The sequence below is a fragment of the Corythoichthys intestinalis genome, chromosome 6, assembly GCF_030265065.1.
Source record: "Corythoichthys intestinalis isolate RoL2023-P3 chromosome 6, ASM3026506v1, whole genome shotgun sequence".
Classification (NCBI taxonomy): Eukaryota; Metazoa; Chordata; class Actinopteri; order Syngnathiformes; family Syngnathidae; genus Corythoichthys; species Corythoichthys intestinalis.
This window is the reverse complement of record NC_080400.1, coordinates 55,984,723-56,011,364: the sequence shown is the minus strand read 5'-3', so window position 1 is coordinate 56,011,364 and position 26,642 is coordinate 55,984,723. Positions and strand designations below refer to the sequence as shown.

General features: G+C 39.1%; 2 protein-coding genes across 5 annotated transcripts in view; one reads left to right on the top strand and one right to left on the bottom strand.

The window, feature by feature from the left end:
• The window catches only part of alkbh8 (alkB homolog 8, tRNA methyltransferase), a 30,241-nt gene extending 13,064 nt beyond the window's left edge, over positions 1 to 17,177 (bottom strand). The window contains exons 1-8 of one of the 2 annotated variants that reach the window (XM_057839555.1): positions 17,024 to 17,177; positions 13,490 to 13,623; positions 13,311 to 13,414; positions 9,430 to 9,561; positions 4,399 to 4,494; positions 4,191 to 4,295; positions 2,012 to 2,082; positions 1,645 to 1,751 (exon numbers count right to left, since the gene is read on the bottom strand). In XM_057839555.1, coding sequence (XP_057695538.1) covers positions 1,645 to 1,751; positions 2,012 to 2,082; positions 4,191 to 4,295; positions 4,399 to 4,494; positions 9,430 to 9,561; positions 13,311 to 13,414; positions 13,490 to 13,623; positions 17,024 to 17,161 — 887 coding nt within the window. In that variant the 5' untranslated portion in view covers positions 17,162 to 17,177. Of the gene's footprint in view, positions 1 to 1,644; positions 1,752 to 2,011; positions 2,083 to 4,190; positions 4,296 to 4,398; positions 4,495 to 9,429; positions 9,562 to 12,233; positions 13,288 to 13,310; positions 13,415 to 13,489; positions 13,624 to 17,023 lie in introns of those variants that run through there. The other variant, XM_057839556.1, reaches the window with a different exon arrangement.
• Positions 17,178 to 18,310: 1,133 nt separating this feature from the next.
• The window catches only part of haus6 (HAUS augmin-like complex, subunit 6), a 31,476-nt gene continuing 23,144 nt past the window's right edge, over positions 18,311 to 26,642 (top strand). Inside the window, exons 1-5 of one of the 3 annotated variants that reach the window (XM_057838832.1) lie at positions 18,311 to 18,590; positions 18,674 to 18,769; positions 18,833 to 18,920; positions 23,838 to 23,970; positions 24,033 to 24,177. In XM_057838832.1, the coding sequence (XP_057694815.1) occupies positions 18,475 to 18,590; positions 18,674 to 18,769; positions 18,833 to 18,920; positions 23,838 to 23,970; positions 24,033 to 24,177 (578 nt within the window). In that variant the 5' untranslated portion in view covers positions 18,311 to 18,474. Of the gene's footprint in view, positions 18,591 to 18,673; positions 18,770 to 18,832; positions 18,921 to 23,837; positions 23,971 to 24,026; positions 24,178 to 26,642 lie in introns of all 3 variants that reach the window. The other 2 variants (XM_057838831.1, XM_057838833.1) reach the window with 2 other exon arrangements.

Sequence of the window (26,642 nt, the reverse complement as noted above, 5' to 3'; positions counted from 1 at the left end):
TGACATTCCTGGGGAAAATTATCGAAAGGGCTGTGTTCGAACAGATCCAGACTTTTATGATGCAAAACTATCTTTTTAACTCATTTCAGTCTGGATTTCGGCCACAACACAGCACCGAGACCGTGCTTATCAAAGTCCTAAATGATATCCGTCAAAATACCGATGCAGGCAAATCATCTGTTCTGCTACTATTGGATCTCAGCGCCGCATTTGACACGGTTGATCACAACATACTACTCAGCAGATTGGAACAGTGGGTAGGGCTTACTGACACTATTCTTCAGTGGTTCACATCCTATTTACATAATAGGGATTTCTTTGTGTCAATCGGAAACTATCAGTCAGAACGGACCAAATTCACGTGTGGAGTCCCTCAAGGGTCAATTCTTGGACCACTCTTATTTAACATCTATATGCTTCCGTTAGCTCAGATAATGGAACAGAATGACATCTCCTATCACGCCTATGCAGATGACACACAACTGTACATTTCTGTGTCCCCACATGATTATAGTCCCTTAGTCTCCCTGAGTAAATGCATTCATCAAATCAATGAATGGATGTGCCAGAATTTTCTCCAGTTAAATGTGGAGAAGACAGAGGTGATCATTTTTGGGCCAAAAAAGGAAAGGTCAAAAATAAGCAGGCAACTTAGCACTTTGTCACTTAAAGCTACAAATCAAGTCAGAAACCTTGGCGTAATTATTGACTCAGACCTAAAATTTGATAGCCATCTAAAGTCCGTCACTAAATCCGCTTATTACCACCTAAAAAAATATAACCAGAATTAAGGGGCTTCTGACTCAACAAGACATGGAAAAACTTATGCATGCATTCATTTTCAGCAGATTGGACTATTGCAATGGTATATTTACAGGTCTTGATAAAAAATCAGTCAGGAAGCTGCAGCTAGTACAGAATGCTGCAGCCAGAGTCCTCACAAATACAAGGAAGCTGGACCACATTACACCGGTTTTGAAATCGCTACACTGGCTTCCAGTGAGTAAAAGGATAGACTATAAAATACTACTGCTCGTCTACAAAACACTTAATGGCCTTGGACCAAAATACATGCTTGATTTGTTAGATTCCTATGAGACATCTAGACCCCTAAGTCTCGTCTGGAACCGGTCTTCTATATGTTCCAAGAACAAGAACCAAGCAGGGTGAGGCAGCATTTAGTTATTATGCTCCCCACCTCTGGAACAAGTTACCTGCACGTCTGAAGTATGCTCAAACTGTTAGCTCTTTTAAATCAGGGCTAAAAACGCTTTTGTTTAGCACTGCATATCCATAACTGTCTATATATTTCAATCTACTTGCTTTCTATTCCTCTTGTGCTTATACCCATTGCTGATTTCAATTATTATTAGTAGTAGTAGTTTTTGTTTTATTTTTATTTTTGTTTTATTTCTATTTATTTATTTTTATTCTATTTGTGATTAAATGCGATCTTTTGTCTTGGTTTTTACGTTGTATTAATTTAAATGTGATTTTTATGATCTTCATGTGATGTAAAGCACTTTGAATTGCCTTGTGTTGAATTGTGCTACATAAATAAATTTGCCTTGCCTTGCCTTGGCTCTTAGAGTCTAACCGATAGATGTTCATGAAGAAACGACTGGAACTCTGCAGTGAACATACCCATGCGTCCAGAGATAACGGCTCTCCCCCTGCATCACCAAGAGGCTCCGACCTGGCAAAAAGACATTTACAACACGACCGTCGGGATGCCGAAACTCCATCACAGTCTGTAAGAACACATGCACCCAGAAACCATAAAATATTACAGGCAAGCAATAACATCAAGACGGCTTGGGATGAAAAAGTCTGTAAACAGGAATGGGGAATACATTACATTACATGACATACATTACATATTTCGTTACCTCAACTGCATCATATTGCTGCTCACCTGCGTATTACATTGAGACTAGGTGTGTTTTACCAAAATGTTGAAAATCTTAACTAAAGGTCGACCGATATATCGTCAGGCTGATATACTTCATACCTTTGCCCCCAGGCTTAGAGAAAGGATGGTGTCCTCAAAAGCAGAATGAGTGTCCACATGAGGTGGTATACCTACAAATGGTGACAAATCATCATTTTATTTGCATGCCCTATTCATTTACATATTTAAATTCAATGCTTGTTTGTGAGTTAACATTCCAAACAAAACCCTATCTCCAATCCGAAAAAGAGCATTGACATTGAAATAAAATGAACTTCCTTCATGTGTGGGCACAGGCTACGCTACTAACTTGTGGTAAAAAGGAAACATTTTCTGACTTTATAAACCTGAAAATGTATTATTTAACATATTGTATGGATTTACAGACTACGATATTAATAAACACAATTACATTACATAACAAAAATCTATTCAGTCAATAGGATTCAAAGTCGTGAATTCTTCCTTTTTCCTGTTCAATTTCTTTCTTTTATAAACCCATCGCTTGCCATGTACTTGTAAATGATCACGTAATGCCAGGCAAGTTACTGATTTTTTTTTTAATGTGAAAAAAGAAAAATTATGTGAAAAAAAGCATATATCCAAATATCCACAAATTGCCTATTATTGTTGTTTTTGGTTTTTTCAAAATGTCCTTTTCGCTGTCCTTCGTCCTCTCTAAACTCTAGTATTATCTATTTTATTATACAAACACGTGGGGCGTGAAACAAGCGTAACTTAAGCTTGAAATATTTAAGTAAATGAATGATAATTGCCCGCTATTTTGCTTTTAATTAAGAATGTAGACTGTTTTACGTTCATATCTTTAACAATTTCGGGATTTTCTCATTTATTTGCAAGAATTTTCAACTTAAAACGCTCTTTGTCCCGTGACGGCCACCACGTTGGATTAAACAATAACAGAACTTTGGCCTGAAATATTTACATAAAATGAATAATAACTTTCCAATTTTACCTTTTAACAAGGAATCTAGCCTGTTTTACGTTCATATCAATAGAAATTTAAGCATGTATTTGCAAGAATTTTCTCCTTAAAAACCTCTTTGTTTTGTGACGGCCCCCGTGTTGGATTTTGTATCCCTACACAATAGCAAAATTAAACCTAATTAAGTTGTGATTGTTTATGGAAAAATGCAAATTTTGCTTTTGTTGAGTAAAATTAAGATGATTCTTCATGACTCCGAGGAATCAAGTATTACGTTTCTGATGAGAAAATTGAGTGATTTATTAGCTGTTAAAAACTTGCACTTAATTAAAAAAAATGAAGTTGCTATTTTGGGCAAAAACTTATATGTTAAATATTGCTATTAATCCTGAAAATATAGGTGATTATCTCTGAATTTGGTGATTTTTGTGCATCTATCGTAAAATCAGAGAATTTTATAGCTATTTTAAGTTTTGTTGTACATACACAAAAATCAATTAATTGGGATTTTATTAGGGAACTACTTTGATTTTTTTGGATGCAGCTCCTCATGGAGACTCATATATGCCTAAGGTAGGTGCCTGTTTTGGTTTTTGGTCGCAAGTGGCTTTGGTTTTGAAAATATTTCAATTTTAAGTTTTTTAAAATAGGACGTAGGAAATATAGGAAAATTTGGAGGTATACGGTAGAATTCAACAAAATAATTCGATAAATGACATAACATCCAAGTGCGTTAGAAGAACTGTACTTTAAAATAATAATTTTAAACAAATATTTCTAAAAATGACATAACATTAAAATAATATTTCTTGTAATTTGTGATTTTTTTTGTAATTTCTTTTTGTATTGTTGCGTATTCTGGTTTGTTTTAAATCATTTGCTCGTGACAGGTGGATTGCTTCTGCTTCGGACACCAAGCTCTATAGAAATATTTTACCCAGAATGCACTTCAAATTGGCTACAGAAATTGTACACCGACAGTGATTTCTATTGACAAACATGCATTTTGATGTGTAAAAAGTTTTAACCATTTTTAAGAAAAACTTCCATAATGCTCATCGAAGAAACAGCATGATTCTCCTCGACAATACGCCTACCACTGTTGATTTTTTTTCTTGTTATAATTTCATAATATAAATTGAGTTGTAAAACAAAAACATATCTTGAATGAGAGGTCATTTGGGTCGTTTTTATTGAGCAGGACATGTTTTACAGTATGACTGGGCTGGAAACTGTCTTCTAATCTGGCAATTTAGCTGTCATTTAAAAGGGTGTGTGTACGTAATTGCAAACCTTGTCCAGACTCATACTGGTTTACAGTCAGCTGGTCAGGCATGAATGTCAAATGTCCATTTTCCATACACCGCTCCAGTACAGGATGACACTCCTCAGGAAGACCTGAATATATGCATAATGACATCCACATTTGCTTCTTTTATTAAATATTTGTTTAAATATTAATGAATTGAAATTGTACGTGTATTAATGCAACTCATCTTACCTCCGGGTAATGGCATGTCTTTGTCTACATTGTTGTTGTCATAGCGAAATTCAAAGCCAAAATGTTTCACTCTTCTGTGCTTCAGAGCTTTTTGACCTACCGAAATAAAACATTAAAGATTTGAATTAGTAAACAAGTAGAACAATTGGTCTTCTACATAAGCAGCGGTGGGTAGTAGCTCGATACATTTTCTCCGTTACGTTTACTTGAGTGAATCTTTTAGAAAAATGTACTTCTAAGAGTTGTTTTACCACGCCATAATTTTTGAGTCGATTTGTGAAGAAGAAACGCTCCTCTTACTTCACTACTTTGGGCCACACTAGAGTCGACACATGAGTTTGCAGTCAGAAGTCCTATGTTACTGCCAGCCTGTTCAATTACAAGGAGTCTTTAAAGCGGCGTAAAAAAATAACCTATTTGACACAGCGCCGACATAAACATTATTCGAAAGCAACAATGACGAAAACTAGAATATTTTGTCCACAAACAATTTTTTCATGACGGTGACGTGACAATGACAAGCTAAAAACGTGCCTTAGGGAACTCGAATATACAGTGGGGCAAATAAGTATTTAGTCAACCAGTAATTGTGCAAGTTCTCCCACTTGAAAATATTACAGAGGCCTGTAATTGTCAACATGGGTAAACCTCAACCATGAGAGACAGAATGTGGGGGAAAAAAACAGAAAATCACATTGTTTGATTTTTAAAGAATTTATTTGCAAATCATGGTGGAAAATAAGCATTTGGTCTATACCAAAAGTTCATCTCAATACTTTGTTATGTACCCTTTGTTGGCAATACCGGAGGTTAACCGTTTTCTGTAACTCTTCACAAGCTTTTCACACACTGTTGCTGGTATTTTGGCCCATTCGTCCTTGCTGATCTCCTCTAGAGCAGTGATGTTTTGGGGCTGTCGTTGGGCAACACGGACTTTCAACTCCCTCCTCACCCCGTGGCGTCAAAAATGATAACAAGAACGGGGAGCAAAAACCCCAGAACCACACGGGGGGACCTAGTGAATGACCTACAGAGAGCTGGGACCACAGTAACAAAGGCTACTATCAGTAACACAATGCTCCGCCAGGGACTCAAATCCTGCACTGCCAGACGTGTCCCCCTGCTGAAGAAAGTACACGTCCGGGCCTGTCTGCGGTTCGCTAGAGAGCATATGGACGATCCAGAAGAGGACTGGGAGAATGTGTTATGGTCAGATGAAACCAAAATAGAACTTTTTGGTAGAAACACAGCTTCTTTTGTTTGGAGGAAAAATAATACTGAATTGCACCATACCCACAGTGAAGCATGGGGGTGGAAACATCATGCTTTGGGGCTGTTTTTCTGCAAAGGGACAAGGACGACTGATCTGTGTGAAGGAAAGAATGAATGGGGCCATGTATCGAGAGATTTTGAGTGAAAATCTCCTTCCATCAGCAAGGGAATTGAAGATGAGACGTGGCTGGGTCTTTCACCATGACAATGATCCTAAACACACAGCCAGGGCAACACAGGAGTGGCTTCGTAAGAAGCATTTCAAGGTCCTGGAGTGGCCTAGCCAGTCTCCAGGTCTCAACCCCATAGAAAATCTGCAGACGGAGTTGAAAGTCCGTGTTGCCCAACGACAGCCCCAAAACATCACTACTCTAGAGGAGATCTGCATAGAGGAATGGGCCAAAACACCAGCAACAGTGTGTGAAAAGCTTGTGAAGAGTTACAGAAAACGTTTGGCCTCCGTTATTGCCAACAAACGGTACATAACAAAGTATTGAGATGAACTTTTGGTATTGACCAAATACTTATTTTCCACCATGATTTGTAAGTAAATTATTAAAAATCAAACAATGTGATTTTCTGTTTTTTTTCCCCCACATTCTGTCTCTCATGGTTGAGGTTTAACCATGTTGACAATTACAGGCCTCTGTAATATTTTCAAGTGGGAGAACTTGCACAATTAGTGGTTGACTAAATACTTATTTGCCCCACTGTAATGAGATGAATGCCAGTTTTTGTCTGACAGCTACAAGCGGAAAATACGTTGTTTCTGTCTTACGTTCACAATGCGTGACATTTTCATATTGTACGCGGCATACGTCAGCTTGCATCGTGGCAGTGCTTGGGTCGTGTCACTCAAGTCTCTATGGAGTTCAGGGGAGGAGTGTCTCAAGCTAGACAGCGCTCCATCTTGTTTATTTGGAAACACAGTAAGATTTGTTTTCTAATTATGACAAGAGAGAAAATGCAATGTTGCTTTCGCCTTTAAAGGTCTGTGCTGAGTGATCATCGGCAACTAAATGTAAGCCTAGCGTTACCGTAGCATTCACGTTAGCATTAGCTTCAGAATGGCGATTATCCTCTTATAACACTGGCCAGTCTAAAGCCGAGCAGCTTGGCTTTTCCTGGTCAGTAAGTCTCGAGGATGTTCAACGCTCAGACAAGATTTTTTTTAACATACCGTTCATGGCTTCTAACGGAATTATAATAAAAATAATGTACTGCTTTTCCTGCTGAGTGTTTATTCAGCGTGTATCATCACAAAGTTGGCGATGTTGTTGTAGATGCTACAATGTGCTCGTCTATTTTCATTCGAAATTGTTGGAAACCTTTATTTTTTGGGGGGACTAAAACTTTGAATTTTACAGACCAAAACATTTTGAGTAACTGTCGACTAAAATTAGACAAAATTTGTATGAGATTTCGTCGACTAAAACTAGACGAAAACATTTTGAAATGACTAAAATATGACTAAAAAGTATTTTTGTCCAAAAGACGAGGATTAAAACAAAAATGTAAAGGGCTGCCAAAAACACCACTGCACGAAAGTGTAGATTTCATTGAAACTTTTTTTTTTTCACCAAATATTTATTTACTTGTACTTGAGTAAACTTTTTGCATGACTAATTTTACTTGAGTAAAATTATTTTTGAAGTAACGCTACTCTTACTTGAGTAAAGTTTTTGATTACTCTTGCCACCTCTGCCTGTATATTAACAGGACAGTGTGAAGTTAAATCAGGACAGTGTGAAGTAAAATAAATAAATATAAATTGAATTCATCCAATCAATAAGGAAAAAAGTGACAAACCGTAGAACACATTAATATTAACGCATTCAGATAAAATATTAACTTATCAATTCCAGCAACATCTTAAAATGGGACTAGATGAAAAGAAATGCACAAAACTGTTGTTTTCATCAACGACTACGAAAACAAAAATATTTCGTCAATGAACAATTTTTTCATGACGCTGATGTGAAGATGGCCAGCTAAAAACGTGTCTTAAACATAACGAGATGGATGACAGTTTTCGTCTGACGAGAATGAGATGAAAATTTGCCATAGTTTTCGTCATAATTTCACAATGTCTGACATTTTCTTATCATATTTGTAGTTAGCATGCATCATAGCAGTGTTGGTCATTTGACTTACAGTGGTATGAAAAAGTATCTTTTGGAATTTCTCATATTTCTGCAAAAATCATAATCAAATCTAATCTGATCATTGTCAAAATCACACAGATGAATAACCAGTGTCTGGTTTAACTAAAACCACCCAAACATTTATAGGTTTTCATATTTTAATGAGGATAGTATGCAAACAATGACAAAAGGGGAAAAATAAGTAAGGGAACCATAACATTTAATATTTTGTGCCCCCCCTTTGGCAGCAATAACTTCAGCCAGACACTTCCAGTAGCTGCAGATCAGTCTGGCACATCGATCAGGACTAATCTTGGCCCATTCTTCCCTACAAACTGCTGTAGTTCGATTCCTGGGATGTCTGGCATGAATCGCTGTCTTTAGGTCACGCCACAGCATCTCAATAGAGTTCAAGTCTGGACTTTGACTTGGCCACTCCAGAACGTGCATTTTGTTCTTCTGAAACCATTCTGAAGTTGATTTACTTCTGTGTTTTGGATCATTGTTTTGTTGCAGCTTCCATCCTCTTTTTAGCTTTTACTGTCTGACAGACGGCCTCAGGTTTTGCTGCAAAACATCCTGATAAACTCTTGAATTCAGCCTTCCATAAATGATTGCAAGTTGTCCAGGCACTGAGGTAGCAAAACAGCCACAAATCACGATGCTCCTTCCACCATGCTTCATGGTGGGGAGGAGGTATTGATGTTGGTGAGCCGTTCCGTTTTTACTCCACACATTACGTTGTGTGTTACTCCCAAACAATTCAACTTTGGTTCCATCAGTCCACAAAATATTTTGCCAAAACTTCTGTGGAGTGTCCAAGTGCCTTTTTGCGAACATTAAACGAGCAACAATGTTTTTTAGACAGCAGTGGCTTCCTCCGTGGAGTCATCCCAGGAACACCATTCTTGGCCATAGTTTTACATATTGAACTGTGCCAATGACTTCTGTAAGTCTTTAGCAGACACTCTAGGGTTCTTTTTTACCTCTCCGAGTATACTGTGCTAAACTCTTGGCGTCATCTTTGGTGGACGGCCACTCCTTGGGAGAGAAGCAACAGTGCCAAACTCTCTCCATTTGTAGACAACTTCTCTGTCGATTGATTAACATTCAGACTTTTAGAGATGGTTTTGTATCCTTTCCCAGCTTCATACAAATCAACAATCCTCGCAGGTGATCAGACAGCTCTTTGACCGACCCATGATGCACATCAGACAATGCTTCTCATCAAGACAATTCTTACCAGGTGTGTGTTTTATAGTGGGCAGGGCAGCTTTAAACCACTTATCAGTGACTGGGCAATGGGCACACACCTGACTTAAATTGTTTGGTAAAGAATTGGTTTCAATTGCTCTTTAAGTCTTCGTAGGCAGAGGGTTCACTTACTTATTTCCCCCCCTTCTGTCATTGTTTGCATGCGATTCTCATTAAAATATGAAAACCTATAAATGTTTGGGATGTTTTACTTAAAGCAGACACTGTTTTTACATCTGTGTGATTTTGACAAAGAGCACATCACATTTGATGGTGATTTTATGTAGAAATGTGAGACATTCCAAAAGGTTCAGATACTTTTTCAAACCACTGTATTACACAACACAGAGATCCTCCTCACCCGTAACATCATTATTATGCGATGACCAGTCAATGGCAGCAAGCAGCACAGCTTCTTCCTCTTGAGAAACAAAGTCTTCCACCAACACCAGTCCAGCTGGCATAGTCACAGATGCCTGCTGCTCACACGGTACTGTAAATATACACTTATTATGTAGTGATATAATGAGGTGCGATAGGCCTTCGAATTGTGTCCAGTAATGAAGGGATGTTTCTGCTAAGTGTGTGCTGGGAGGTGCCAAAAATGATGACATCCGAAGCCACGCTGCCCAGCTGTACCATGTGATTGCCTCAGGAAGCGGTTTAGATTTTGGCGCGCGGTTTGACCTCAGGCTACATTTAAAATGGGTGTTTGGAGAATAGTTGCAATCGGGTGACAGTTAGGATAGTTAGGGAGAGAAGTTTAAGAGTGAGGAGAGTAGTGGGAGTACAGTAATTGATAGGATGGAGCCAGCAAGAAAAATGACTTCCCTTGCATGGAAAAACTTTTGTTTTTAAATAAAAATGAATGAAAATCCCCTCCATCCTGCACAAAAAAAATTTAGACAAGCCATAATCTGTGCCCTTTTTCAAGTTACACAAGCATTTTTACCATCCTCTGCCTTATTACGCTTATGCCATTTTCAGAAAAAAACATTGAACAACTTGCCATATTACCATTATATTATTTGGAGTATAATTTTCCCACACACACTACATTTAAAAAAATATACTATATATATACATATTTATATATATATATATATATATATATATATATATATATATATATATATATATATATATATATATGTCACATAGAGGATTTGGTCAGACAATATTTTGTACATTAATCTCTTCCCAACAGACACACAACAAAAATCAACAAATCACACTTGATGAACAACTGACTGTGATTATACACTTAGCCAGTAGGTGGTACTCTGTACACAAGAAGCTTCGAGAAATGAACCCTTGCTCCAACCAAATGGCTCAAGTGGTTCAATGCCTCATGAAGCTTCATCTCACCATCACTACTTAATTTTCAATTGGAAACAACAATTCATTTCAACTGGCTAAAAATGACTGCAGAGCTGTGGAACTAAATCAAAATATGTCCAAAATCAGCCCCAATTTTGTGTATGGTGCAGTCTCATCAATCCTCCAGTCCAGTGCTTTTCAACCGGTGTGCCGTGAGAGATCGTCATGTGTGCCGCGAGAAATTATCCAATACCAAATTTTTATTTTATTTATTTATTTTTTTAAGTCGTTGGGCAGAGTTGGAGTAGGAATGAAGGAGGAGGTAGAAAGTTGCGGTCGTGTGCAGATGAGCGTGGTACTGCTCTTGTCGCGTTCAATACCTGCTCTGATTTCTAGCCATCAACTACCTTGCTGTCCGCGACAATGTGGAACGTAGCACGTCTACTGTACATCATTTGATTAGACTCGTCAAGAGTCAATATTAGCGAAAATGTCCTTTCCATTTTATCCATATGTGTCGACACTCGATCCTCCACCTGTGTTCTATTCCAACACATTGTCAAGGGCAGCAAGGTGGCTGACGGCGAAAAATCTGAGCAGTTCTTGAACGCGACACGAGCAGCTATCGAAAATCGTGTCCCCCGTTGAAAAAATCGCACCAAACCGTGACTTAACTGTATCGTTGCATCCCTATGGAACACCATTGCAGAAGCTATGACGAGAGTTTTCATTATTATTATTATATTATTATTCATAAATGCTTAAAGTGCCTGTGACACGAAAAAGCATGTTTATTTCATAATACACGCGATATTTTATGCCCCTGAATGATATGGACCGGTTGGATGTGTGTGGAAGCGATCGCTATTTTTATTTAGTTTTTTTGAATCCCGCGCCATGAAAATGAGTGACTTCCAGCTTCTGTCTTGCATTGAGGAGGAGGGCGCTGTGACGTGTACGGTAGAAGATGTCCTCTTCACGCTACAGTGTACTGTTGTGTATGAGGACGAAGGATTCATCTGATTTTGGGGATTAATACGTTTATTTTTCGCATCACGCCAGCCAAACGGCTGCAGAAAAATCATTCTGTATGAGGGAGCGGCGTATGCGCCTTTTTGGAGTTTCAAAAGGTTCCCATTCACCGTGGATATTGGCCAAGCCCTACTACTGTGGGACCATTGGACTTACGAGGAAGTGAGTAAACATCTTGTTTTGTATTATGTCAAATACGAATACAGCGATTACAAAGTAAACACTACAAACTTTCTTAAATAAAGGACTACTTACGTTTGATCTTGATAGGCATGTAAAAAGCTCTCCTAATGCTCATTAGCAGCAGCACGTTAGCTGCACAACAACCCCAGCCACGCTCCTCCGGGAACGAACTGTAAATTGCTCTCCGCCGGGCGATTTGCCGATCCGCGAAGACAATCGACAACCGGGTCGTCATGTCGAATAATCCAGGCTAGTTATGTGTGATTTTCCGCTTCGAAGACTTTGAAACATCACTCGGTCCGGGTTAGCATGTCGGCTAGCTGTCACGCCTTCTGGTTTGTTTACATTCTCCGAAGCCGGGGAAGGGAAATGAGTGACAGATGTCCGATTTAGGTGTCATAAAATATCGTTTGGGAGGTGCGACAGTAAAGGTGAAGTCGACAGTTTTGACCATTATGGAGTAATTTTGCCATGTCGTCCTGAATAAATGCATTTTTATTATTTCATATTCCATTCAGCACAAGACTGTTATTTGTCATGACTATGCCATTTATTTAGCAATTGGGGAAAATACTTGGATAAAAAGAATATCCTGTAAAAATATTGAAGTAAAGAGACAGAAACACTGACATTTTGCCGCTCTCTTCGTCGCGTTTTCCTCGTTGTGAATAGTTCCCCCTTGACGGGCTGACTGGTCCTTCTCAAGCCATTTATATAGCTATTGGGGAAAAATACTTGGATAAAAAGAATATCCTGTAAAAATATTGGAGTAGAGAGACTGAAACAATGACATTTTGCGGCTCTCTTCGTCGCGTTTTCCTCGTTTTGAGTAATTCCCCCTCAATGGGCTGAATAGTGAAACCGATGAGCCCAGTCTACCGCTGACGTCATCCACCTGTTGGGGACGCTAAAACCCTATAATGGTAGGCGTGGCTAACCGGCAGATTAAAAGACTAATTTCTCGTCATCTGTGCTTTGCTAAATTGTTGTATATAGTCGAATCGTCTCAAAATATGATTCTAATTCCCATAACAATGCCATTTAAGACTTTTTTTTTCGTGTCATATGCTCTTTAAGTTATTAAGAACATTTTTTTTTCTTTTTAAACACATTTTATTTATTCTGTGTTTCTGTGCGGTATCAATATTGTTGTTTTTTACTTAAGAGGCATAGTCTATTGTTTTTAGTTGTGATTTCTTAAAAAAGTATTTTTGAATGTACGAGTAAATATTTATCGCGTTTAAATGGGTGTACTTGATCTATTAATATATACTGTATTCTCACTGTGTTATTGAAAATTGGTTAAAAAAATTTGGTGGGCGCAATAATATCGCATATCGCAATAATTTATGAGAATAATTATCGCACACTAAAATTTGTTATCGCGACAGGCCTATTTTCAAGCCTAACTGCTATAAAAAAAATAAAAAATAAAAACCGGGACTGAGAGCTGTTCATGAAGATTCCTGCCAGGATATCAACTTTGGGTTCATCTAAACAGGCACAAGTTTCCCACTGAGTAAGTATAAATATTGAGAAACTATTTTATAAATAAATATACTGTACAGAAAGTAATTTTGAAACATTTTTGGTTTTTGGTGTGCTGTGAGATTTTTTCCAATGTAAAAATGTGCCTTGATTCAGAAAAGGTTGAAAAACACTGCTCTAGTCCAAAAAGCCAAGTCAGATGTGAAAAGGCTGCTGTACCTGAGTCAACAAAGCTGAGATAAAGAGTCACACCATTCTCCTCTCCACGCTGAAGTTTCTGACCATTTAGGTAGATGTGAGCTTTCCGGGCATCCTCCTCAGATCTGCATCAAGAGCAACAATAAAAGGAGGCAAATATAGCAAAACGTTCCAAAACATGGTTATACGATAAACATTACCTGTATGTGACAAAAGCATAGGGCTTGTGAGGGAGCATCAGGAGGGTTTCAACCGCTCCCATCTCTTTGAGCACAGCAGACAGCTCCTCCCTGCTGACACCATTCCCAAAGCCTCCATTAGCAACCACCAAACTCTGCAGAGGAAACACACACATCTGTATGGGACTGTCTCACCCAAAAATCATTTCGTCGTAATTTTAATAGTAACCCTCAAATGCAAGAAATATTTTTTTTTTTAACCCTTATAGGGCACTCTCATTTAATTCACTAGCAACCATTGATGGCGCTAGACCTCCAATCCACTTAAATTGGGAATGTTCATTTGCCCTTCCCAGTCAAAATAGATGGGATGTCTAGCGCCGTCAATGGTACTGAAAAATAAGCATTCACAGCCAGTTTTCCCAGTTTAAATGAATTAAACATCTATCGCCATGAACGGGATGCAATGAGTTAAATACTATTGGACGGGAGGTCAAATTCAAAGCGTTACTTGTCACCTTGACCAGTGGGTATTTCTGCTTTTATTTATTTAAATTGAATTCACTTAATGTTTCTACAAACAGTGTATTAATTTATTAATGTATTCCTACGATTTAAAAATACAAAAATGGTTAATCAATAACAAAAGATAATAATTGCTGCAAGGCTCAACACTCCCCCACCGCTTGTTGCTCAGTGTCAGTGAGTCAGTTGTGCAGCATGATGGCTGGAGGACGTGACACTGCTGAACCCCCCCCCCCCCCCCCCCCATCGAAGAAAACGAAATCGCTGGTATAGGAATACTTCGGTTACAGAAAAGTTAGACGGCCGCAGCTTAGAAGGGGAGGGCCAACCGACATGTAAAACATGTTTGTGGAAGGTGGCTGCCGAGGAGGCAATACCTCCAATATGATTTGCATTTATACAAAATTCAAGGTGAGTAAACACTGCCATTAATGTTTCTCACCTGCTACGAGAGTTAACTCCAGCGTTTTTAGTGTGTCTAGCGGTGGTTAAACGTGTTTTTTTCATACGCACGTGGTTTTATGGAAAATAATGTAATTATTTTTGTTCTGATGGTAACAATGTTGAGTTGTGGCTGTTTGTTTAGGCTCACTTAAAGGACTGCATTTATTTTAATTTTATTTAGAACATATATACAGTATATAAATATATATATATATATATATATACATATATATGGCAAAAAACACAGACAAGACTGAAAAAGCAGTTACTGCTCTTGCACTCCTCTTTAAAAGAAAATGCTGTATTTTAAGCCAAAACAACTGTTGTGTTTGATAGAACAATATGTCTATATGCTGCCATAGCAGATTCATGGTGCATTAAACCCCCAAACTATTTTTAATTTGTCCGTTTTACCCTGGAAACCCCCGTTTACAGACGTCGCGCAACCGCTTTTGTTTCAAACCAGCCATAAACCGAAGGTAATTAATTATATTTATTATTCAAAATGTCCGTCATTTTTAGCTTTGAATCATTAATTGATGTCTAATATTTAGTTAAAAAAAAAAAAAGACTTTAAAAAATTATTCACTCGCGTATTTTAAACTTTTAAACAAATGACGTCACAATGAAAAAAAATGGTGTCTGTAAAAGTCACGGATATCTACCTCATAACTATCGCTAAATTGTATTTTTTTGTTACTGTCGCATTTTCTCCGATATGTTAGATGATAATCGATCCAAACTAAGAAAAATTGAAAAGAAACGTTTAAAGGGGTAAATATATGAAAAGGAAAATCTCGACCACTCCTTGATGTCTGCGATTTCTGCATCGCGACCCTTATTATAGTACCATGTTTCACCTATAAAATCCCCCCAAAAATCCAGCTGTGGTTATTCACAGCTGTGTCTTGACACTCAGTGATAGATGCTACATGGAGTTTTTGGCTCGAAAAGAGGTAAGTACGCGATAATATCTCATTAAAGTCATGGCGTCTGTAAGTCTGATCTCGTGTGCTCTCACCTCCAGATAGGGTTTTGCTTTTTAATTATTTTTTTTTTTAAATGCCCTCCTGTTCAAAATCACCCCCCCAGAAAATTGAGATTTTAAGCTTTCCAATGATGTATCACACATGCATATAGGACAATTTTGAAATCTGGCCAAATTGGGGGTCTCAGAGCGGAACTTCAAGTCACCTGAGTGGTTTCCACCATATATATATATATATATATATATATATATATATATATATATATATATACACACACAGTATTTTTTTTTTTTTTTTTACTGAACATCATACTTATGTTCCAATTTGCTAATACGTTTTGAAAACTAAAAATCCTGTTCAATGGAAAAAAAGGTTTTTTTTTCTTAACTCAGATATCTCAAGGTAACAGATTTTAGAGCCGTAATTGCAATATCATGACAACGTGAAACCGTGATATTTTGGCTTCAGGTTATCATACAGTCAGAATATCATACCGGCACATGCCTACTGTCCACTGAGATGACTAGAGGTAGCCCGATATATTGGGCCAATTATATGGACTTTTTGACAATATTGGCCATAACACAAAACAAAAGTCGATAAAAAGGATTTTGATCAGGCATCTGTGCGGGCAATTGGGGCTGCCTCTTTCTGACGGTTGGACTCCGGAAGGACCCTGCAGCAGCTTGAAGGCAGTTCGCTACAGGACAGCTTCTGGCTTGCCTATTTTGTAAATATTGTAAGATTTTTTTGTTTTTTTTTTGCACGAGAGAATATGCAATGTTGCTTTAGCTTTTTAAGGTGTTTACAGAGTGATCCTTACACTATAAATGTAATTCATAGCGTTAGCATAGCATTCGCAGCAGTATCAGCATGGCAAGCATCCTTTTAAACTCTCACTTGTTTATATCTCGTCGTGACTTCCTGGTGGGTTTAATTATTTGAAAATGTCCTGTTCTTGCTGAGTGGGTATAATCATAAAAACAAGTGCTGCGTTCGTTGGTTTGATAGCACTAGACTGAATTAATCCTTTACCGCTGAGGTGAATTTGAAAGTTCTTTAAAGCATTTTTTTTTAGTAAATCGGCTTACAAAATCAGCTTTGGAGATCCGCAATCAGCTGAAATTTATTTTTTCATATTGGTATCGGCATTTGAAAATCCCAAATCGGTCCACCTCTAGTAGTGGCCACTGTCTCTGAAAGACTTCATTCTTCATTTGTATGTAAATATGCTAGTACATTCCAGTTCTTAGCGTCTCTGCAGTGCTTCTTATTAATGATAATAAACCACGTACGTGAGGCCTCAAGAAATGAACCTTTTCTAGAACCAGTTGGATGGAAATTTTCAAGGCTTCATTTGCCCATCACAACTATATACACGTTAAACGAGGGCACTGTTTCGCCCAATAAAAAACAATTAGCCGTTTATTTTAAAGTCCCTTTCCATTTCCAACATCCCCGCCACCGTCGCGATGATAAGCGGTGGGAAAGATGAATGAATGAATAAATCCCACAAAACATATAAATGTGAACGAGATATCGTAGTAACCGTATGACAGCTTTCAATTCTTGTGATTACAATATATATAAATGTTACCTTGGTAGGCATTGAAGTAGTGCTGATTCCTTCATGTCTCAGCAAAGTGTGACTGGATTTAATCTGTTTACGGAGAAGTTTCTTGTCAACTTTACTTTTTCGGCATGCTTTGGTATCGCTTTCTACATTTACGTCCATCGTGCGTGGTTTTAGGTTGGTCCGGAAGAAACATCACATATAGACACTTTTGGTTCCTAGAATGAAATAATAAATGAAGTACAGTACTTATTATATAAAATACGTATATCTTAGCATGGCCATAAACTCAACCTGGTGTAGAAAAAAGAAAAGTTAATTGAATTACGTCGTATTTGGAAAATTAACTTTTGTAAATTTAAACATTTTCCAGAGCTATTCCACATTTTTTAAAACAAGTACCAAAAGTATAATATTTGTATCCATAGCATTTCAAACATGTCAATAAAATTCACAATACATAAATAATTAGATAAAAAATGTTTGGCAGGGAGGAATTAACTGAGCATCATTGCTAAAATATAACAAAATCAGATTAAATAAATAATGGATTGTGGGTTTGTAGTTGAAATATCAGTTCCAGTTGGATTTAATTTACAAATGACCTAGAAACTGCAATTTCTGGAGAAATTACATCGGGGATTTGCTGTGGTAGATACAGATCCATCAGGTTTTGGGGATTTGGGGACATTTCGGGGACACGTCCTGTTGATATTAGGTCACTTCCTGTTGATATGGGGACATTTCGGGGACCCATCCTGTTGATATCAGGCCACTTCCTGATGATTTGAATGGGAAATTTGGACGTACATAGCAGTTAATGACATCCCATTAGAAATTAAAAGGCAAGTTTTGGCGAATTTTGGCGGAACCATAAATTTTTGTCATATACACAACCTTTATGCCCCTTACTGTCCTGGAATTTTTTATGTGTAAAATACACGATTTGGTCAAAAATTGTAGGACTACATACATTTCGGAAAAGAAAAAAAAACGCGTTAACGGGCGAACGGAAATTTTTAAGGGGTCCTTCAAAAAATTCCCTCCGTCGCGTAAAAATTCCGGTCATTTTGATATTCGAACGATGACCGTCGGTCAAACGGTTTGGGCTTTGCGGGGCGTCGGAGAAACGCCATTTTCCCTTTCGTTTGTGGTGTTCAATGACCGAAAGTAAATGTCAATGACAAAGTATACCGTTATATTTTTATTTCTTTATATATTTATTTCTCTTTATATTTATTTATTTATTTATTTTTAATTTTGGCACTCCTGTGACTCCATACCAGTCTGGTAGACGGCGGTAATGTAATACACAAAAAGAAGAAGACGAAGACTGCCACCGAAGAAGACAACATCCGGGTACTTGCTATAAAAGTTGGCGCGGTCGTCTTTTGATGGCGGGTGCGGGAAAACATTGTGGCTGAGACACATTTAGTGCTCTTTTTCGGCCTTAGTATTTTGAGTTTGAATTGGCAATGGCGCATAAAACGAAGCCACAAAAAGACCTCGGTCAATACTTGTGGAATTGTCTTCTTGGACTTGATTTCCAACCCGGAAAGTATAGCGGTTTACGACGCCTCAACCTGAGCCCGTAAGTCTTCCTTTTAGCATCCTTTAAATGACAATAAAAGCGTTTTACAAGTCCAGGCTCACTGTTTCTCATGTTATGATTAGAAATATGTTTGATGAGCCAAACAACGAAGCCTTCTACGTTGTAATGAGTTTCCTGTTGGAGAAACTAAATCCAATACGGTATCAACAGACATTCAGGTAAGGAGGCGAGATTGACCAGTGCCTGTGAAATTTTATTGACTTGCTTTTTTACTACTTTAGGTATTGCTTGTCTCCGGATGGTACAATTGCAAAGACGGAGCACGCCGTGTTTCGCAAAGAGGCCGCCGCTTGGCTGCGAGAAATTATGGTGAGGATGTCACTTTTGGGGGTGTGACAATGTATCGCGATACTTAGTATCCCAAAAGGTTATCGATATACTCCTGCCAGGAATCGATATATCATTTTTAAAAGTTTGGGCTGGGAGAGTGGGTGGGCATTGGCAAACTGTTGGCTACCAAAATCTTCCACTACAATAATGTCTTTGTTTTTCATTGGTTGCCATTGACAGCGCTAGATGTCCAATCCATTTTGACTGTGTGTGTGTGTGTGTGTGGGGGGGGGGGGGGGTCAAAGATGGATTGGACGCCTGGAACTGTCAACGCCACTGAAACAGCATTCACAGCCTGTTGATTTTGAGTCTCTTCCAGTTCATTTCGGGACATTCATTCATGTTCAGTAACCGAAAATCAACAGTAAGTGATCCGTAAATGCCCCCCGGCTCAATAGTAAATGATCCAGAAATGCCGCAAAGTCGACAAGTGACCAAAAATTAATTAATTGTATATTATAGAATGATTTGCTGACCCGTGCATCACTAGTTGTTGTATCGCCATATCGTGAGATGATCAGTATCGTGAGCCTTGTATCCAGGGCTGTCAATCGACTTGCAGGGGCCAGGGGACAAGAGACCATTATAGGGCCCGCACGACCCCAACCCTGTCACCGGCTAGTCACGACAACATACGCAGTACTTTTAACGCTATGCAAGCATTGACAGTGTATATTTTCAGATTATTTAGTTTGAGATAGACAGTTAAATTGACCAGACTAACGTGATGTGAAACAATATAAACAAGTTCCATCTATTGTCTCATTTAGGCTACAATACAATACAACTGAGAGTGCTATGCCTGCCTGCTAAACAACAAAACAGTATAACTAAACATCCTGTGCCTGCCCACTCCACATCCCTGGGGTTATCAAGCCCTCAAGCAGTGATGCGCCTAGATTTTTTGACAGCAAAGTCATTTATAACATCAGTGAAATCCAAGTCTGTTCAGCCTCGCGCACCTGCTCCCCACAGACTAACATATATCTCTGATCTCCCATCACCTTCATTCTCCTCGGCTTAACGCGAGCAGCATGTCTTGTTATACCGCGGCTCAATAGGCTACAAGCAGCCGGTGTCACTCGAATCGGGCTTTGGTCACTGTAATCGAAAATGTAAACGTTCAGTGTTAGCGGCTGTAGTTCACTTTCCGACATTACCGTCCACAGCCAACTCTTGCCCCAATTCTCTGGCTTCTTGTCCCCCTTTTAAAAACTTCATCATTTTTTCTTGTATATCTCTATGATCTACCTCTCTTTTTCTTTACTGCACACCCGATTTATGACAACTGGCCTTGTTTAGAGTTTATAATAATGACAGATTTTAATTTCCCGCTTCAGGGCTCGTACATAGTGTAGCCTTGAGCCAGAGCGGGGTCAAACCATTCTCTGCCAAGACAGATTGGGTGGAGGGGGGAGGCGTTCGTTGTGCAAAAAAGGAAAAAATATATGTTTGAAATATTTAATATGTTAAAGTTTTTAGTAGATATTGAGTAGAACATAATATTTATTCAGACAATGATTTAAATAAAAATATGTAAATGTAAAATAAATTAAGGGTTATTCAGGGGCCCCTATGGTCCTGAGGCCCGGGACAACATACCCGGATGCCCGCCCCCCCTGTCAACAGGCTTGCTTGTATCGCGTATCATATGAGGTACCCAGAGGTTCCCAACCCTAAATTTCATAGTTATCAACCCCGCTCATCTTTTGTCTAGGGCTGTCCCAAACCATTACCGTATTGGCCCGAATATAAGACGGCCCCAATTATAAGACGACCCCCTCTTTTTCAATACGCAAGTTTGAAAAAATACTTTTTGAACACCAAATTTTTACACAGAAAATAAATACAGTACATCAGAAACAAATGATTATAACAATATATTTGAGAGAAAAAGCATGTTATTTTGCCTCATTCAAATCTTAATATCTGATCATTTAAATTTGTAAACTAAAGTGCAATCACATTCGTAAATGAATGGCTTCTGATTTTTGAAATGTAAATAAACCAATCTATTGTGATGAAACAACAAAATTGCAATAACTGCAATAACCATGAAAGTGAAGTCTTACTGTAACTGTAGTCTTGAAACAAATCAATAAGGAAAAACATTGCAATGAAATAATGCAAACTGGTCAAATTTAGGAATAGCTGAGATCTGTCATGACAGAACATCGCTTCAATGATATCTGGCGCCATCTAGCGTCGTGAATGGATACAATGTCTAGACCGCGAATATAAGACGACCCCCTCTATTTCAGTTTTACTTCAATGCAAAAAAAGTCTTTTATTCTTGCCAATACGGTATTTTTCTCCCAATAAGTCAGCTGACTTTTTTTTTTTTTTTTTACGATGAGTCTTTTTTTACAAATTTGGCAATTAAATTTTTTTTATGCTTATTAATTCACAAACACATTTAGTAACACTTAAATTCTTTCTGAACGTACAAATAATAAACATAAAAAACAATAATAAATCGCAAAAAATGAGGTCACATGCTGCTGTTATTAATTGGTGCAAAAGAATTGAATGTAAACAGAAACACTGACTTTACCTTTCCAACAGGAGTCACAACAATTCTTACCATTTCTTTTTGTGGTATGTCGGTATTGTTCACATTAAAATGAAGGTGAGCATGTCTACATGCTCAGGTGTCAAGCTTGCCCTATTTTTGGAAACAATTATTTTTATATACATACAGTGGGGAGAACAAGTATTTGATACACTTCCAGTGGGTTTTCCCATTGGCAGTGTATCAAATACTTGTTGTCCCCACTGTACATATTCGGTGTACATATACAGTGAGTAAAATGGGCATTTGAACACCCCATTTTGCAAGTTCTCCCACTTAAGAAATCATGGAGGGGTCGGTAATTTTCATCGTAGGTGCATGTACTTGAACACCTGAGGAAACGAATATTGATATTTGGTACTGTAGCCTTTGTTTGCAATTACAGAGGTCAAACGTTTCCGGTAGTTTTTCGCCAGGTTTGCACACACTGCAAGAGGAATCTTTGCCCACCCGTCAGTCAGGTTTCTGGGCTGTCGCCGAAGGTTTTTTTTTTTTTTTTTGGATTTAGGTCTGGAGACCGGCTAGAACCTTTTTATGCTCCTTACTGAGCCACTCCTTGGTTTTCCTGGCTGTGTGCTTCAGGTCATTGTCATGTTGGAAGACCCAGTCACGACCCATCTTCAATGCTCTCACTGAGGGAAGGAGGTTGTTCCCCAAAATCTCACAGTACAGGGCCCTAGTCATCCTCTTTAATACAGTGCACTCGACCTGTCCCATGTGCAGAAAAACACCCGCATAGCATGATGCTACCACCCCCGTGCTTCACGGTAGGGATCGTGTTCTTGCGATAGTACTAATCATTCTTCTTCCTTCAAACACGGTTAGTGGAATTATGACCAAAAAGTTATATTTTTATCTCATCTGACCACAAAACCTGCTCCCATGACTCCTCTGCATCATCCAAATGGTCATAGGCAAATTTAAGACTGCCCTTGACATGTGCTGGTTTAAGCAGGGGAACCTTCCATGCCATGCATTATTTCAAACCATAACGTCTGGTGTATTACCAACAGTAACCTTGGAAATGGTGGTCCCAGCTCTTTTCAGGTCATTGACCAACTCTTGTCGAGTAGTTCTTGGCTAATTACTCACCCTTCTTCGGATCATTGGGATACCACGAGGTGATATCTTACATGGGGCTCCACACCGATGGGGATTGACTGTTATTTTAAGCTTCTTCCATTGTCTAGTGAATGCTGCCAAAATGGACATTTTTTCACCAAACTGCTTAGCAATTCCTCGGTAGCCCTTTCAAGCCTTGTGGAGGTGTACTTTTGGGTTAATGTTTTTTTCTCAGGTGTCTTTGGACTGCTCCTTTGTCTTAGCACTGTTACAAGTTTGAGTCTTACTTATTGTATGGGGTGGACAGGTGTCTTTATGCAGCTATCGACCTTAAACAAGTGCATATGATTTAGGATAATACATGGAGTGAAGGTGGACCTTTAATAGGTGGACTAACGGGTTGTTCAGGGTCAGAATTCTAGCTGATAGACAGGTGTTCAAATACTTATTTGCAGCTGTATCACACAAATAAATTGTTAAAAAAGCATGCATTGTGATGTCTGGATTTTTCTTTTAAGATTCTCCCTCTCTGTGGACATGCACCTAAGATTAAAATTTTGGACTCCTCCTTGACTTCTAAGTAGGGGAACTTTCAAAATAGCAGGGTGTTCAAATACTTATTTTCTTCAATGTGTGTGTGTGTGTGTGTGTATGTATGTGTGTATATATATATACACAGTATTTTAATATTTTTTTTCCCCAAGTGGGAGCTTCCATGATCCTAACAAATACAATCTGCATGCTGCGCACAGAGATGGTGGGACCTATAGCTTTCGGGAGCAGCAGCAGAGTAGATAAATAAATGTCACGTCACTCACGTGTCAGTGGAGATAAGTATGTGAAAAAAAACTTAATGATGCCGGTTGATACGATGCACACAAAGGCAACTTAAATATAAAAAAATCGTTAGTAACATGGACTTACGATCTGCCAGCTTGGTGTTTCTTGTCTTCCAAAATTACACCTGGGTGATGGTGCTTCAAGTGTTCATTCATGGCCGACGTGCTGCCATGGTATGAAAGCTCAGATTTGCAGAGACCGCACAAGACTGTTGCATCTTCCTTATTTTCGTTAAAATAAGTCTATTCTTTGGCTATGTCTTTTTCTCCGCTTGCATCCCGAGCGTCCGCCATTGTCAACTATATCCGCATATATATTTTTCAACCCGTCATAAACAGTCAACGCATTGACGTTATCGATGACGTCGACATAGTCGGGAAAGCTGGACTTTTGTCTTAATGCTTTTTTTTGCTTCTCTTTAGGAGGAAACTGGATATGGTGGCTCCAAAATCATCGGGTCCTTGTTACTCACGCCCGGAGGCCCCAAATTTCTGAACTTGATGGTCCATGTAGCTGCGCATGTCATCGCACAGGAAATGAAAACGTTCACCACAGGTAAGCTTGTTTTCAACTACACTTGTTACGTTTTTCTAGTTAAAGTCAAATTTTAGCTTCAGATGATAGCTGGGTGTCAGAAGTGGCCACCAAGCCGACGTCCTCCCACGACATGGCGCTTAAAAGACTCCGTATGGTCCGGAAAAGGTTTCTGAAGGCGGAGGAACGCCAGAAAAATGTTCAATTAGAGTGCCAGAATGGATCCCGGTGAGTCCCCTTGCCCTATGCTTGAATTTATAACCGTTAACTCGGGATGTCCCGATCCGATAACGTACCGTAAATTCCGGATTACAAGCCGCTACTTTTTTCCCTCATTTTGAATCCTGCGGCGTATGCAATGATGCGGCCAATTTATCAATTTTTCTAACGACCGCCAGGAGCGCTCGAGCATAAAATGCAAGCATAAGACACGTGGAATATGTGTGTCGAAGAAGACGCTAGTTGGCACTCTTACCCGTATTTTAAGTTTGTGCTTTGTGCACGAATAAAAGTAGCAGACCCTCATCTTTGTGCATTAGTAGAATTAGCATAGCCTGGTACCCCAGACTCACCGCTGTTCCAGCTATTGAGTCTGGCCACCATTAAGCGGATAAAATTTTCAGAGCGGAGCAAGCCACAGCAAACAGACAGCGGAGTGGACCAATCAGCGACGGGCGGGACGAGGGACTTGCGCGCGGAAGTAAACATACGAGGAGAGCGGAGTTTATTCAACATGGCTAGCGCGAGACACTGTTGTCACTGACTTGTGTCGATGTGTTTTTGGTAATTTAAAACTGATTTTACCGTGGATTGGAACATATTTTCGGCTCTCCTGTTCGCCATCTGTGTTGTGGAGATGACTTCCGACGCGGAAGAGTGACACCGCTCGTTAAGAGCACATCACGCAAATAAACGAATCTGATTTATCGATTGATTTTGTACTTGCTCGAGAGGGCGTTAATGGGCTGGGTCTCAGACTATTCTCTCAGTGTTTGAAAAACACACGGAGAACTAGCATACCCGCATCATGCTAGAAGAAATGGATATGATGTGCCGAGTTGAATTGAAGGTTTGGATGGCCAGCGGAGTCAGATCGTTTATAAAAATGGTCGTATGCGAAGAGCAACTTTTACAAAAGTCTGACAGCGTGGAGCAGCGTGAAAAAAATCCACCATCACCAACTGGTTTCGAAAAGCCGGTCTGCTGCGTGATGAAGAGGACGACACGCTAAGGAGTGAGCTTGAGGAGTCAGCTAAGTGCCGTGTTGCTGGCGCTGTTTGGAAAGAAAAGTTAAAGAGCATACGACACCAGAAAAAAAGTCTTAAATGGCATTATTATGTGAATTAGAATCATATTTTGAGACGATTCGACCATATACAACAATTTAGCAAAGCGCAGATGACGAGAAATTAGTCTTTTAATCTGCCGGTTAGCCACGCCTACAATTATAGGGCTTTAGCGTCCCCAACAGGTGGATGACGTCAGCGGTAGACTAGGCTCATCGGTTTTACTATTCAGCCCATTGAGGGGGAATTGTTCAGAACGAGGAAAACGAGACGAAGAGAGCTGCAAAATGTCATTGTTTCAGTCTCTCTACTCCCAATATTTTTACAGGATATTCTTTTTATCCAAGTATTTTCCCCAATAGCTATATAAATGGCTTGAGAAGGACCAGTCAGCCCGTCGAGGGGGAACTATTCACAATGAGGAAAACGCGACGAAGAGAGCGGCAAAATGTCATTGTTTCTGTCTCTTTACTTCAATATTTTTACAGGATATTCTTTTTACCCAAGTACTTTCCCCAATTGCTAAATAAATGGCATGGTCATGACAAATAACTTGTGCTAAATGGAATATAAAATAATAAAAATCCATTTATTCAAGACGTCATGGCAAAATTACTCCATAATGGTCAAAACAGTCGACTTTACCTTTACTGTCACACCTGCCGAACGATATTTTATGACACCTAAATCGGACATATGTCATTTCCCTTCCCCGGCTTCGGAGAATGCAAACAGACCAGGAGTGACAGCTAGCCGACATGCTAACCCGAACCGAGGGATGTTTCAAAGTCTTCGAAGTGGAAAATCACACATAACTAGCCTGGATTATTTGACATGACGACCCGGTTGTCGAGTTTCTTTGCGGATCGGCAAACTGCCCGGCGGAGAGCAATTTACAGTTCGTTCCCTGGAGGAGGGTGGCTGGAATTGTTGTGTAGCTAACGTGCTAACAGCTAACTGCTAATGAGCGTGAGGATAGCTTTTTACATGCCTATCAATGATCAAACGTAAGTAGTCCTTTATTTAAAGAAAGTTTGTAGTGTTTACTTTGTAATCACTGTATTCGTCTTTGAGATAATACAAAACAAGATGTTTACTCACTTCCTTGTAAGTCCAATGGTCCCACAGTAAATATCCACGGTGAATGGGAACCTTTTGAAACTCCAAAAAGGCGCATACGCCTCTCCCGCATACAGAATGATTTTTCTGCAGCCGTTTGGCTGGCGTGATGCAAAAAATAAAAGTATTAATCCGCAAAATCAGCTGAATCCTTCGTCCTCATACACAACAGTACACTGTAGCGTGAAGAGGACGTCTTCTACCGTACACGTCACAGCGCCCTCCTCCTCAATGCGAGACCGAAGCCGGAAGTCACTCATTTTCCTGGCGCGGGATTCAAAAAACTAA